Source organism: Hippoglossus hippoglossus, chromosome 15 (genome assembly GCF_009819705.1).
Source record: "Hippoglossus hippoglossus isolate fHipHip1 chromosome 15, fHipHip1.pri, whole genome shotgun sequence".
Taxonomy (NCBI): domain Eukaryota; kingdom Metazoa; phylum Chordata; class Actinopteri; order Pleuronectiformes; family Pleuronectidae; genus Hippoglossus; species Hippoglossus hippoglossus.
Window position 1 is genome coordinate 2,123,946 of NC_047165.1, and position 14,515 is coordinate 2,138,460.

The 14,515-nt window shown below is 44.1% G+C and overlaps 1 protein-coding gene across 1 annotated transcript in view; it reads right to left on the reverse strand.

Moving 5' to 3' along the window:
• ehbp1 (EH domain binding protein 1) overlaps positions 1-14,515 on the reverse strand; it is a 126,687-nt gene that overhangs the window by 43,062 nt on the left and 69,110 nt on the right. Inside the window, 1 exon segment of the mRNA XM_034608072.1 lies at positions 1,982-2,132. Coding sequence (XP_034463963.1) covers positions 1,982-2,132 — 151 coding nt within the window.

The following is a 14,515-nucleotide window of genomic DNA, read 5'->3' on the forward strand; positions in this document are numbered from 1 at the left end:
GCAGCAATATGTTGGGATCTCTGTATGAACGGGGCTCAAGAAGGCACATGTTTCATGAGGCTTCCTGAGGGGCTGAATAGATCAGTGTCTCCACGTCGGGAACAAAAGAAGAGACCTGTTAGAATAAACCCAAATGGAGACCTGAGCGGCGCTCGCTGCATGGGTAACCCACCACGGATTAAAACAAAACAATCAGTAAACAGCATCTGACATTCAAGCTCCCTTCGCTGCTATTTACGACTTGGTGGGGAGCGGGACTGAGAACAAAGAGGGAAGGCGAGAGAATCATACTAACAGTATTTCCTGTTAGTTTTTTTTTTCTTTCCTAATTTGCTAGCTGCGACGTGGAGCGTGCTAGCAAGCGCCGTTCCTGCGTGGCTGGCTCGGGCCTAATTAATGGGAGGCCACGGTGATGGAGTTTGGAAAGTTTCTTTGCGGGCAGACACTTGGAGGGGGCAGCCTGAGCTGCATTAAAGGACCGTGAATGGTGTTGAGGGGAGAGAGGGAGAGAGGGAGAGAGGGAAGGAGAGAGAGAGAGAGGGAGTGTGGGGGCTAGGATTAGCCGTTCTGCTCGGGAGGCCTTGTGTATCACAGCCCACAGCATTTCTCTCTTCTCTCTACCTCCTCCTCCTCCCTTGTTCCGTTCTTTCCTCCAACTCCATTTTTAATGAGACCAACAATTAGTCCAATTCAGAAAAGCTGAAAGAGCAACTAAATCAAGTGCTTCCCTCTGTATGCCTCACTGTCTCCCTTCTGTCATTCCACCTAACAAGTCGCTGATCGCACTTCTGGTTTTTTAGGCTTTGTTGGAGTTTTGGACTTTTCCTTGAGCAACACAAGTTATTACCTGTAAGCCAAGGAGGTGATGTGTGTCACCTAACTTCCGTCAAGACAGATTATATTTGGCAGAGATCAAGACAAAGGGGATCCAGGAATTTTAGTTTGTGACATTTTCACTGATTCTCTGTGAATAACTTATTGATCCTGGTTGTTAAAGTTCTGCTTTTCATTCAACTGCTACATAAGGGGTTGGTCTTTGTTGTAAGAGGTTCGACTTTTACTTTACTGAACTGTAACAGGCATGTTTCTGTTTTCTTTCTGTAAAAATGTGTAACTTATACGCAACTCACAGAACAAAAGGTCACGTCTCAGTGTTTGTTCCATCTTTTCTTATTCTGTTATGGATACTGCTCACTATTGCACTATGCATTTTATCACTGCCTTTTCTACTTCTCACACTCTTTGTCCTCACCTGTCTACACGCTCACCTTCCTGCAAACACCCGATCAAACTGAACAGTGCAACACAAAGAGAAGTGTTGAGGAATCTGAATCAAATGACGAGAGAGGCCTAATAATAGCCATTATCGTAATAACCCCAATTTCAAGGAAATGGAAAGCAGTGGGAAACGCGCACGGCAGCAGTTGCTACCCCTGCAAGCCGTTATTAGAAGTGTTTGGTGTTTTGAACATAATTTGGCCGCACAATGTGTTGTGTTGATTAACAATTACTGGGTGAACAAGACAAGGGGGAAGTCACAGGGTAAACTGCTGCTCTGAATATGAGGGTGGTGCTTTTTAGACCCACGGCTGTTGTCAAATGACATTTTGTTTTTCTCTGAGGATTAGGCAGAACCCCTTTAGAGAGCATAATGGAAATGTGTGAGTCGTAGCATGTGTGCGTGAAGAAAGTGAGTATGTCAACAGCATGCTGGTGTGACTTTTCCTTTGTATCATCGTTAATGAGTATTAAGTGTTGGCGTGTGTGTGTGCTAATTGCGAGGCCTTTCACGATTCTGAAAGTATGTTACTGAGGAAAAACAAAGGGCGAACAGAGACTTTCCAAGTTTTAATGTTTGTGTTTGAAGTTATTGACTTCGAATGTGGCCCTGTTCTGGTGAAGCAATCACAAGAGGATACCTCAGTGTGTGTGTGTGTGTGTGTGTGTGTGTGTGTGTGACACAGTGTGTGAGTGTACCGACCTCCAGCCGGGTTGACCTTGCTCCCCCTCCCTCTGTCGGTGCTGGACGGGTCCAGCGAGCTCAAATCAGACATCTTGACTCCGGACCGAGCCTCGGCGATCAGCTGCCTGGCTCGCTCTCGCAGCTGTCTTCGCCGCTCTGCATCCCGCTCCTGCACACAGACACACACATAAACATGAACAAAAGAATTTCACTCACCCCTGTTCAGGTGCAAGTAAATGTTATAAGATTCAGAGGGGGGAAAAAACATGCGCACACACACCATTTACTACAAATATAAAAAAGTTTTGTTATCAAAATGGATGCATGCACACACACACACACACACACACACACACACACACACACACACACACACACACACACACACACACACACACACACACACACACACACACACACACCATATTGGCACTAGACAGATACAGTATTGAGCCGTCACCATCAGAGTAATGGCAGAAATGCCATTTTCAGGGCAATCCAATCTGATTGTGCCGATAGCACAGTCCACCACACATACACTCGCCGAGCAACGGGAAAACCTTGATGATGTCAATTGACAAACACTTAACTGATAAATACCCCCACACACAAACACACACAAACACACACACACTCCACCAGATACACAAGATACACAAATATCCAAGAAAGGGACCTTAAAATAAAGTTTTTAACAAGACTGTCAAAATGTGACTTCCAGAAAATGAGGGACACAAAATACGACACAGGAACAGAGAGGAGGCGAAGTAAAGACGGAGTAAACTGTAAAACTATTCATGCTGTCGAGTTGTGATATTTCTGAGACAGTCAGAGCTGCAGCGGTTGAGGCCACTCGGAAAAAACTGGTTCTGAATGTCGCCTGCATGACAACCGAAGTTACGAGGGACACAAACTAACACAAACTCGTCTTACACAACACAATCTAAGCACTAACAACACTTACACACTGAAAACTCCACCTTGCACACACCCCCGCCTCTCCCAAATATACACAACCACATCCCACCCCAAGGGAGAGTGAAGCTGCATTTCTCTATCACCGCTCTCCCTCCCTGTGGTTTTCTGTTAATCAGCCTTCTCCATATTGAGAAAGGGGTTTTAGGGCTGGCCTACTGAAGCCGCCCATTTATCCATTAACAAAACAAGCAGCGCCCGCTAATGAGCTACATCTCTCCATTTCCATGTCAATTGTTTGCTTGTAGCCATTGTTAGGGTGGGACAATGGGGCTGTTTTGTAAATGACAGCAACCCTAATGCACTTTGTGTATGTGTGCGTGTGTGTGTGTGTGTGTGCGTGCGTGTGTGTGTGTGAGAGAGAGAGAGCCCGAGGGGATGCCCACAGGGGAGGGGAACTCACCTTAGAGAGAAACTGGTAAAGACAGAGAGAGTGACAGAGCAGAGAGAGAGAGAGAGAGAGAGAGAGAGAGAGAGACAGAGAGAGAGATAAAGAGTGAGGGGATGAGCGAGAGCCAGCTTGTAGAAAAGCAGAGTTTCGAGCACAACAACTCGTCTTTTCCAGCTCCCGGTCAGATTTGTTCCAGGGAACCAGCAGGGAATTATGATTGCTAAGTTGAATGAAAACGAGAGTTGGCATCCGTAAACCAGGAAACTGAAAGTCCAATTCCAACGAGGTCTACAGAACAAAAGTTAATGTACAGGTAAAAAACTTGAAAGAAGTTCTATAATAACCAAATCTGGGCTATTTGGTCCGTTGTTAGAATCAAAATTTCATCAACATGATATTTAAAAGGAAAAGTCAAGGACCACAACTTGATTTTCAGTAGTTGGGGCATAATAAACTTATTACAGTGATCTTGACAGTTTAGTAAACTGCAGTTTAGGAAAACTATCATCTGTTGAGCAGTGGAAGTTGAATTTTAGCTTTTATTTATGTTACCTGAGCAAAGCACATGAATGGAAAATAAGTTGGGAGACAAGGTTTACTTTGTTGTAATGCTATTATTATACCTAAAGAAACCTAAGGACTAAAAACAACATTTTTCAGAAGCAGAAGCTTAGAAATAAGTCTTATATCGATAGACACAATAAGGGTGAGAGGAGTTTTCTTCAGGACAGTGTCGACTGTCACTAGTTTTAAAGTTGAGAGAAATGATCCAGAAGTCAGGACTGACTCTGCCTGAAATACATTTTAAAAGAAAAAGATCTGGAATAGTTTTATCGCCAGTTTGCAGCAAACTTTCACGATATAATAATTTCCTTCTCTCTTTATGGATCCTGTTTTGTTTTTTCCTTTATTTCAATGGATCCTCACTTCCAAATGTCTTATTGCATTTCCTTTGCAGGATTGTCCTTGTGTTCATAAATTCAATATGATAAAGAGTAATGTCACTGATGGCCTTCTGGCTACGGACTGGTTCTGATATCCAATCTGGCCTTTACAGATATGGGAACTACCACCAGTTTAAGTGTGCATTTGTATACATACATATTCACAACACCCTCCCAACACAACCCACCGCACTACTGTCGTCGGCCATTTTGGGGACAGGAAATAGGAAACTGACTTTGCCTATCCAGAGGCTAGGATTAACACTATAGACTATCTGACTAGCGCCTAGCTCGGCCCGCTACAAAGCCACTGATTAGAAAATAGGAGAATGTGGGGGGAGGAGGAGGAGAGAAGAGGAGTTGAGGGGAGGAGGAGAGGAGGAGAGGAGGAGAGGAGAGGAAAGGCTGTTTATTGTATAAAGGACAGAGTGAAATGATCTATGATCAAATCTTACTGTGAAGAAAGTAAACAAGAAAACTTGAGTAAATGTGTGATTTTTATACTGTTGGACTAAGTTTCCTTTGCTAAAGAATTGTCTTTAGGTTTAAGAATTAAACAGATAATACATGTTGTGGTTTTCATTATCAAACTAACAGACCAAAGTCTACTCAGCTCGTGCCAAATCTGAAAGACTTCCCTTGAAGAGTTCTTGAGATTTTACATTCACAAGACAAAACCTGTGATTTGAGAGAGTGACTTTGACCATTGACCATCAAATTCTAAACAGGGATATTCTGTTCATAGGGCAAAAATATTTAAATAGCTTTTTGAGTTTACAGTGATCTTGACCTTTGACCTTTAACCACCAAAGTCAATTCATCTTTGAGTCCAAGTGAATATTTGTACAAAATGTGAAAAAATGTCCTCACGGTGTTAAGACATCGCATTTACAAGAATGGGATGGACGGACATATAGTCACATTGTTTGAAATTGTCAAAAATATCGTTATTATTTTCTAGTATACATCAGGAATATTGGAGTAATTCATTACACTTGTCCATAATTGAAGGTGAAGTAGCCTCAAGGAGTTCTTGAGATATCGCGTTCACAAGAATGGAATGTACGACAAGAAAACAGTGTCTCCTGCCACTGGCTGTCGCCGGCGTGGAGGCATAACAAAAACTCATCCATAACTCAGGTATTCAAGAACTGCTATGCGGAAAAAACAAAACAATAATCAGGAGGAATTGGACAGCGCCCACAGAGAAAATGATTTTGAAGACAATTTGAAAGAAGCAAGATGTGGAGTGTCCATTATTTCTACACAACATTTAGGTCCCACTGAGAATGAGCAGGGATCCAACTGTTATCAACACCGACATCGCAAATACAACTTACTATTTTATTAGGAACAAGTTATTCCAGAACTTTCTTCCAGGCATTGACTTGTCGTCCAAGTGGTGATGAAACGCCACCTAGTGGACATTGTGTTGCAACTGAGCAATGACCACAGTCGCCGTTTCCAACTGGGAAAGTGTAACTGGACATCGAGCGTAACGGGGAAAATAAGCACACGTAGGCTTTTTATTCTGTGACACGGGAAACAACCAACCAAAGACAACCTGAAAAACAGCCGAGCAGGCAAACGCAGCCGGCCACGTCGTTACATGATCAAAGCCAGGGCAGAAAGAAGTGGGGTGACGCACGTCAGCTGATGGTCAGTGGGTAGCTCGGCTTCAAGAATAGAGACTCAGGAGGAGAAGATTTCAATGAAGACAGCAAGAACAATTGTGTACTGTGTCTTCCAGTGACTGACTGGAACCTCCAGGGGAAGAAGGCTAAACGGTTGAGTGCGAAGCGGAGACAGGGGGCTCCTCTGTGGGCTTGGCGTCGGGGTGAGAACCCCTCTCCGCTCTGGAAGCTGTTTTTGAGCAGGGGGAGAAGGTTGTCGCCTTGGTTGCTCTTTTCTGGGCAAGGAGAAAGAGAGAGGGAGGGCACGCACCAGTAGTCATGTACAGAGACCTGGCGTGGGCATCGAGCAATGCCACACACACACACGCACGCACGCACGCACACACACACACACACATACAGGGATGAACACACAATCACTATCTGAAAGGGTTTGCCAACCTCCCAGATAGCCAGCCAGTCTGGCAGCCAGTCATGCAGCTCCAGACATTTGTCATGACAGGCTAATTCACAGTCAAGAGGTGCTTTAGGTCTCTATCTGGTCCAGGCACACGCACACACACACGCACGCACACACGCACACACACACGCACACACAGACACACAAACACACTTGCACACAAATGATAAAGAGCTAAAGAAAACCCACACATACTCATGATGACATTGCTTCAAAACAGAAAAACACACACTTGAGACACTTTCCTCACTTTGTTATTCTACTTAGCTTAATGTTCACAACAGTGTAATACAATAATATAATTAATATGGCTTTTCTCAAACCAAATCCCCACATGTCCACAACTAGTCTTTATATTTCTTTCTCTTTATACCTAATATTTACATCTTAAATGTATTAAGTTAGTTAGTTTATTATTTACTTTACTTTTCTTGCACCATGTGTGACCCAGGGTTCAGGTTCGGAGACAAGACTGATGTTAAGAGATTTAGAGGAAGAAACCAAGCAATGGGATTTATGGAAAATGTGGCATTTCAATTTGGAGGCTTGCAGTTATACCACAACATACCGCTGTTAATTTAACACCGATATTAGCATTTCAAAAAATATCATGTACCAAATATAGAAATCCATCACTGTCAATACTCCTTCTTGCTCATATTTTGGTCAAAAGAGCGAGAGAGAGAGGGAGAGAGAGAGAGAGAGAGAGGGAGAGAGAGAGACGAAGAGGGAGAGAGAGAGGGGGGGAGAGAGAGAGAGAGAGAGAGAGAGAGAGAGACGAAGAGGGAGAGAGAGGGAGAGGGAGAGAGAGGGAGAGGGGAGAGGGGGGGGGCTTATCGGCTGGCTCCAGACAGAGTGCACGGATCAATGGGCGTGCAAGGCCCACAGTGATCAATGCATTTGATAAAGAATTAAAGAAGAGCCACTGTACATGGCTATCAAAGAACCAGGACACGGCCTAATTATGATTCGACGGGTGCGTGCGCATGATAGGGGTCTGTGTGTGTGTGTGTGTGTGTGTGTGTGTGTGTGTGTGTGTGTGTGTGTGTGTGTGTGTGTGTGTGTGTGTGTAACATGTACATAAATATAAATCTGTGAGATGTCAGTGTGGAAGTGGAATGGAAGCGTGGGTTGTACACCTGTGTGTCACAGACATAAAAGTGTGTGTGTTTGTGTGCAAAAATGGGGAGTGGTGTTTATAAGCATGTGTGTGTTGAGCCGTTTTCAGACATGACCTCCGGGTAGCGTTTCCTTTTCACACATGCAAAACGCAGCAGGAGGTTTTCTGCACAGACGCGTTCACGACAGCAACAAATCAGCCGCCAGGTGCAGCAGACAGAGACAGGAAGTGACGTATTGACTCCACTGCGTAGATGATGATCTAGAGATCACATAGAAGCATCATCAAACCCCCCCACTCGCGGTGGATCCAGCGGAGGATTCACACGTCGACTTCTCCTGGATTTCGACGGACTTTATAAAAGGAGGCCAGGTGCAGAAAGTCCGTAACATGTCACTCAGACATTTGCGTCGACACATGCACCTCCTCCAGAGAACATATGGAGGATCTGCGGAGTCCCGTGCACGTCTGAAAATGTGTGTGCGTTTAAGAAGTACTGTGCGTGTGTGTGTGTAAATCAAGCTGATATTTCTAGAGCAAATAAACGTGTGTGTTTGACTTCTGAAGTTCTGTTTAACTGTGGCTTTACCATTGAATTTACAGTTTGTCTTGAGCAGTGTTTGTGTGTGTGTTTAACAAAGGGCACTTGTACAGTAGGACAGGTAGAACAGGTAAAGTGGAGGCTATTCACACACTCACTGAAGTGTCAGAGGAGCTCGTCGGTGACAGGCGAGTAAGATGGGAAGGTTCTGCCCTTTAAATAGACAGGATAATTACTGTGGAGAGACAGAGAGAGGAAGGGACAGAAAGACAAGAGGTAGAAAGAAAGACAGAGAACATGAGCTGAACTCTGGGACAGTGGGCGACAGAAAGACACAAGTAACCCGTCACTGTACGAGACACTTTGTGAGTAAAGTCGGACAGTGAGCGTGTGTGAAGGGGTTCCCTCTAAATAAAGAAATCAAAAACTTTACTCGACCTTGTTGACTAGATAATCATCAGTGAGCTCGGTCAATAAACGGGCTGATGTTGACTTTCTGTTATTAGAGCGTGTGTGTGTCTGCCGATGAGTGACAAGAAACTGCCGAAGACAAAATGTGTTGCCGTTTGTATAATAATGTGTTGACTATTCTGTTGTATCATGTTTGTATTAGCAAACCTGATAAAAAAAATGTTTGCTCATAATGTATCATGCACAATATATTGTTGTAGGATTTCATATCATTATAATGAGTCCTGATTGCTTATATCCTTTATTAGGACCTGGGATGGTAATTTATTTTAATGATATTAATTATTGTGAAAGTGACACTTGATTTCTTCAGTGTTTTAAAACAGAAACAAAGAACAAGCAAGATAAACTTAACTCCACTTTCTCGTGGCATCAATATAACTATGTTTTAAATCCTCAATTCCAATTTCCAATTAGGTATGTCACTTTTGAAACATCCACACAGAAAATACGACACTGTTGTCCAGAGTAAGAAAGCAAAAAGTAAGAAATTCGTTAACAACATGTTTCCTTCAGTAAATGAAGATGAATGGAAACTACAGGTGCCACTTGTGAAAAGGCATTGATGGAGACGGCAGCTGATGGAAGAGCCGCACAGTCTCCAGACCTGAACCCCCCCCCCGGAGCTGGTTTGAGAGGAACTGGACAGGAAGTGAAAGCAAAAATAAACTAAGTGTAACACAAGCAGCCTGAACAACGTTTTGTCCCCATTATGGAACCAGTGACTCAGAAGCCAAACATTTTAATGGGATTTAAAATTCCAGACTTTTTAATTTTATAATTCTTAATTTGTTTGATGCTTTTGCAGAAATCACGGAGACATTTTTCGCAAGTGGAAGAGTGAGGGGCTCTTCAACTCAAGAGCAGTAATGTTAATCTGAACACATTTAAATATAAAACTAATGCTCTAGCCTATCACACAAGTGCACACCCACACATGGATAGAGTAATTAAACCTTCCACTCAAGCTAAAACAAAATCTTTAGTAAAGTGCTGGGATTACTGTAATTTCATATGAAATAAACATTAAATATTCTCTCATCTGAGGAGTTCAGCCTTCATATTTTATTCATGCAAAGTGGCTTTTAGGCGGAGAGAGAGAGAGAGAGATCAGAGTTGCAGTGTGGACGTGAAAAACATTTCCACTTGGTCAAACGTGAACACAAGGCATGTCATAACTTGACGTGAGGCGGAGGAGAGAGAGACAGAGAAGAACATGTGTTCAGACATGTGTGTATCACAGCTTTCCTCTGTGATGGCTTGATCAGCTCCGAGTGATGCAACTGAGAGAGCTGTCTCTCTCCTTCTCGTTACACACACACCCACACACACACGCAATTTAGAGGTTCACTTTGATCTCCACTCCAGCCAATTCAGCCACGACACATACTCACACACTCCAAGACCATACGCACACACACACAGACACACACAGCCCAAAGAAACTCCCCGGCAAACTATTTAGTTTCATTAAGGGCACATTCTTCAAAAAGAAAAGAGAGAGCAAGAGAAAAAAGGGAGGGTGGAGAGGGGTTGGAGGGGGTGAAGGAAGAGGAAGAAGAGAGAGAGAGAGAAAGAGCTGGAAGAAGAAAGGGACAAGCAGCCACATTAAAATGAGACCTGGAGAAAAACTATTACTGCTGGGAGGAAGTTGAAAAGGAGCGAGGACAGAGAGACGAGGAGGAGGAGGAGGAGGAGTAAAGGACAAAATGTTGACAACAAGGAGAGTGCGCGAGGACATACTTGCATTTTGAAGATTGACAAATTTTCTTTATGCAGTGAGATTATCGAATGATTTACAGGATTATATCAGATTACATGCATTCAATTTGTTTTCCAGAACACGGCTCCTGTTTCTTTGTTGTGATTGGTTCGCTGCCTGAAACCTGAAAATGAAACCTGCACATTTTAAAGTTCAGAGCCAACAACCACGTAACATGTCGTCTGTTAAAATGTTCTTATAAATTAAATATTTCTCCATAATTACTTAGAGTAAATGCAGTACAATCAGAAATAACGCAGAAATAACAATTTTAAGGAATGTCAAGGTTCAGGCAGAGGGTTGAGCCTTGACATTAAGGAAGGAAGGAAGGAAGGAAGGAAGGAAGGAAGGTAATAAGGAAGAGAGGGAGGAAGGACAAAAGGAAGGAAGGGAGAAAGGGAGGGGAATAGGGAGGAGTTAAGGAAAGAAGTGAGGTCGGAAGAAGGGAAGGAAGGAAGGAGGGGAGGGAGGGAGGAGAGAAGGAGTCAAGGAAGAGAGAAAGGGAGTAGCAACTAGGAAAGAAAGAAATGCAGCGGAGTCAGGATCAAAGGGCAGACGGCAGATGGGAGCAGATGACAACACCCACAGGTCACAACAGCAGAGACGCAGGAGACCCGTCCACTCCAGAGAGGAAGAGAGGGAGCGAAGGAGGAGGAGGAGGGGGAGGGAGAGGAGGAGGAGGAGGAGGAGGAGGAAGAGGAGGAGGAGGTAGGGGTGCTGGTCGGCAAAAATCAAACAGGACCCAATTATAGGAATCACAACGAGTCAGTGAGCAGGGGAACTCTCTCTACCTGGAAAACACCAAGGCATGTGTGTGTGCGTGTGTGTGTGTGTGTGTGTGTGTGTGTGTGTGTGTGTGTGTGTGTGTGTGTGTGTGTGTGTGTGTGTTCAAAAGAATGCTAAAGTGCAGAGGTGCCACATACGTGCACACACACACATTTTTGCTTTACAGACATATAGACAGATGCACACAGGAGCACGTGCTTGTGCGTCCACGTGCACACAGAACACAAAAAGACACACTTCTCCCAAAACCCGGTGTGGATCCTGATAATTAGCCTGGCCAGGCCGCTGTGAAATTACTGTTCTCATCTGCTAATGGATGAAAAGACCTGAAGCGAATAGACACAGACGTGCACACACACACACATACACACACATACACTTCTCCATTAAAATAATACCAGTGGGAACGAGTAGAAAACTAAAACAAAAAAGTGGAATAAAACACGAGAATAAAGTCCTGGCCCTACATATTTTAGGGAAGCTCATTAATTACCCATCTGGCTGCAGTGAGGGTAGGGGGTGGTGACATTACAACATTACAAGACATCAGCACTGTGACTACTGATATGTTTGGAAGGCCACCTATGAGGAGAACGAGGAGGGGGGGCGGTGGGGCTTGAAAATAATTAGTACGACTCCTCGTCCGTCAGAGATCACAGAGACGAGGACGGCCGACGAGACAAGAGGAGGAGAAGACGAGGCGCAGCGGAGAAACGGAACGAGAAACGTGACACACAAAAAAAAAACCAAGGGATGGGTAAGTCGGTGGGTGGAGAAAAGAAAGAAAGAGCGACAGAGAGGGATGAGGAGGAGAGGAAAGTGAACCTGTGACCTTAGATGAAAGAACCAGTCACTGTGGGCTACAATTAGGGATGGCAGGAGGGAGAGCATAGGTCAAGAGAACAGGGCTAACACACACACACACACAGACACACACACACACACACAGACACACACCAGCATCCAGCTACAATCATGCTGACGGCAGTGACTGTAGCTGTGCTATGTTTTATATGTAGAGTGCAGCTCAGGACGCATGTTTCAGACCTGAAACCCACAGACGGTCTGTTTCTTTGGGAGCGAACCCGACCGCACTGAGTTTGTTCCCAGGTCCCCGACATCCAGGAGTGTTGCTGGTTTCTCCCTGAGTACAGACCTGAGCCGTGTAGAAAATAAAGCCGGCCTCGTCAATCTGAATCTGAATAGTTTCAACATTTATGTCCGGACCCAGCTCGTCTTACCAGTGATTACACCTGACCTTGGATTATTAATATGATTATCAATTAACCTTTTAATATTATGATGATCAGTGCATTGCGGACAGTGAAAACTAGAGCAATTTATATTTATTATTTCCTTTTATCTTTATTAGGTTGTTTTATACTTAATGTCATTGTAGTTTTGTACAATACAATGACAATCAAGGGTTTATATTCTCTCTTGACTCGTGAGAGGCAGCTTTCTGTTTATTGTTATATTGCAATTATAGCTTTTTTTTAAATCTATTTTACATTATTAAATTAATATTATTTCCGCGTCGTCTGTCATTGTGAAGCACTTTGAACAGCACTAACCTGAATGAGAGATCCTAAACAAATAAAGTTTAATGCATTGATTGATTGTAGTTAACAGCCGATTTGTTATGTGCTTTTAACGCTACATCCCTACAACAGCAAACCCCCCCCCGCTCCCCCCGCCTGAATCATTCTATTGCAGGCACATTAGCCACTTCCCTGGAAGAATGCAGCCTGCTTTAATTGAATTAAATTATACCTTATGCATGCTAAACCGCAAAGCACCTACTTAGACGGATAGAGAGTTAAATGGGAACGGCTTGGGCCTCTCCAGCTGATAACATAGGGCACGCACACACACACACACACACACACACACACACACACACACACACACACACACACACACACACACACACACACACACACACACACACACACACACACACACACACACACACACACACACACACACACTCACACTAATCAAAACAAGACATCAAGTAATCTAATCTGAATCACTAACAATTATCAGCACGTTGGCCCCGGGGCCAGTCGTCTTTCTTTGATCAATGTCTTCTATTAAAAAAAGTGTAAACAATTCAATATCTCCCTCTTACCCCTCCTCCGTACACTCCGTCCCTTAAGCATGGGAGAAGTGTGTGTGTGTGTGCGTGTGTGTGTGTGTGTGTGTGTGTGTGTGAGGGGGTTATTAACCAATTGTCCTTGGAAATGAGTAAGGAAATCAGGAGGAGAGAGAGAGAGAGGAGAGAGCGAGAGGAGAGAGGAGAGAGAGAGGGGTGGGTCTGGCTGCTTTAAGGAGCTAATCTAAGTGAAGTCGGCCATCTTGCTGCACAACAAGGAACAGAAGAGGACCCTTTTTTGTAGCAAAGGAAATATATCGGCGATGCAACGGCTTTGAAAAACTCTTTTAATTTGCTTTCTGCCTCTGAAGACTTTTAAAGCCACCAGTCCTTGGAAGGTCCTCGTTTATTTCCTTAGATTATGGTGGAATGGTTATTGCTGTGGCGTGAACACACATTTGCAGGCGTGCACAAACACAGACACACACACACAAACACCGACAACAAACACACACATATTGAAAAACATCTAATTCAAGGGCATATTTCTCTTTCAGGATTCAGGCAGCAGACGCAGGCGCATGCGGCTGCTGCCTTTTAGATATTTCATTACCAAAAGGTATTTATTTCATTTTACCCCTAAAATCCCCTGTCGTCACAATTCTCAAAAGACATATTTTTCTCTAACCCCCTCTTTTCCTTTCTCTGAGACATTTGGAAAACGTCAGTGAGGATTTGACCAGGATGCCTTCCCAGAGTAACTCCTGGTCCATCAGAGTGCCCCCCCCTCCAACACCCAGTATATTATGTTCAGTGGAGCGTGCTTGGTTCAGAGCTGGCAATTTCACTGGCGTCTTCTCTAGTCTAGTTTGCTCCGGTACAGTGATTCTCGCCCCCACTTCCTTTACCATGAATGTACTTTTGCTGACAGGTGTTTGTGTACAACATTTACTTAGTGTTCCAGGGAAAGTGAGGGAGCAGCAAATTTGATCGGGATGTCGTAAAAAACTGTGCAGAGTCGAGATGACCAAAGAGAGAGGGGATAGAAAGTGTTGAAGGAGAGAAGAGGGAGAGGTTGGAGGAGTCCATCCACGTTTTAGTTTCTCTCAGTGACATGTTCAGGTTGTGACGTTCAGCAGTCCATAAGAGAGTCTCAGCAGGAGTTAATAAGAAAAAGTCTCTCCCTCTCAAAGCCTTCTCATGACGGATTTACCATAGTGGACCGACGGAGGATGAGACAGTTTGGACAAGGCTTTTCCAGTGTGTTGCAAGTGTAGCGAGCAGCAAATACAGAGCTGTGGAAGTGACACGAGGGTGTTGAAAGGGCGGATGGCCACTCTAGTAGCTGTTCCTGCACACACAGGTGACGC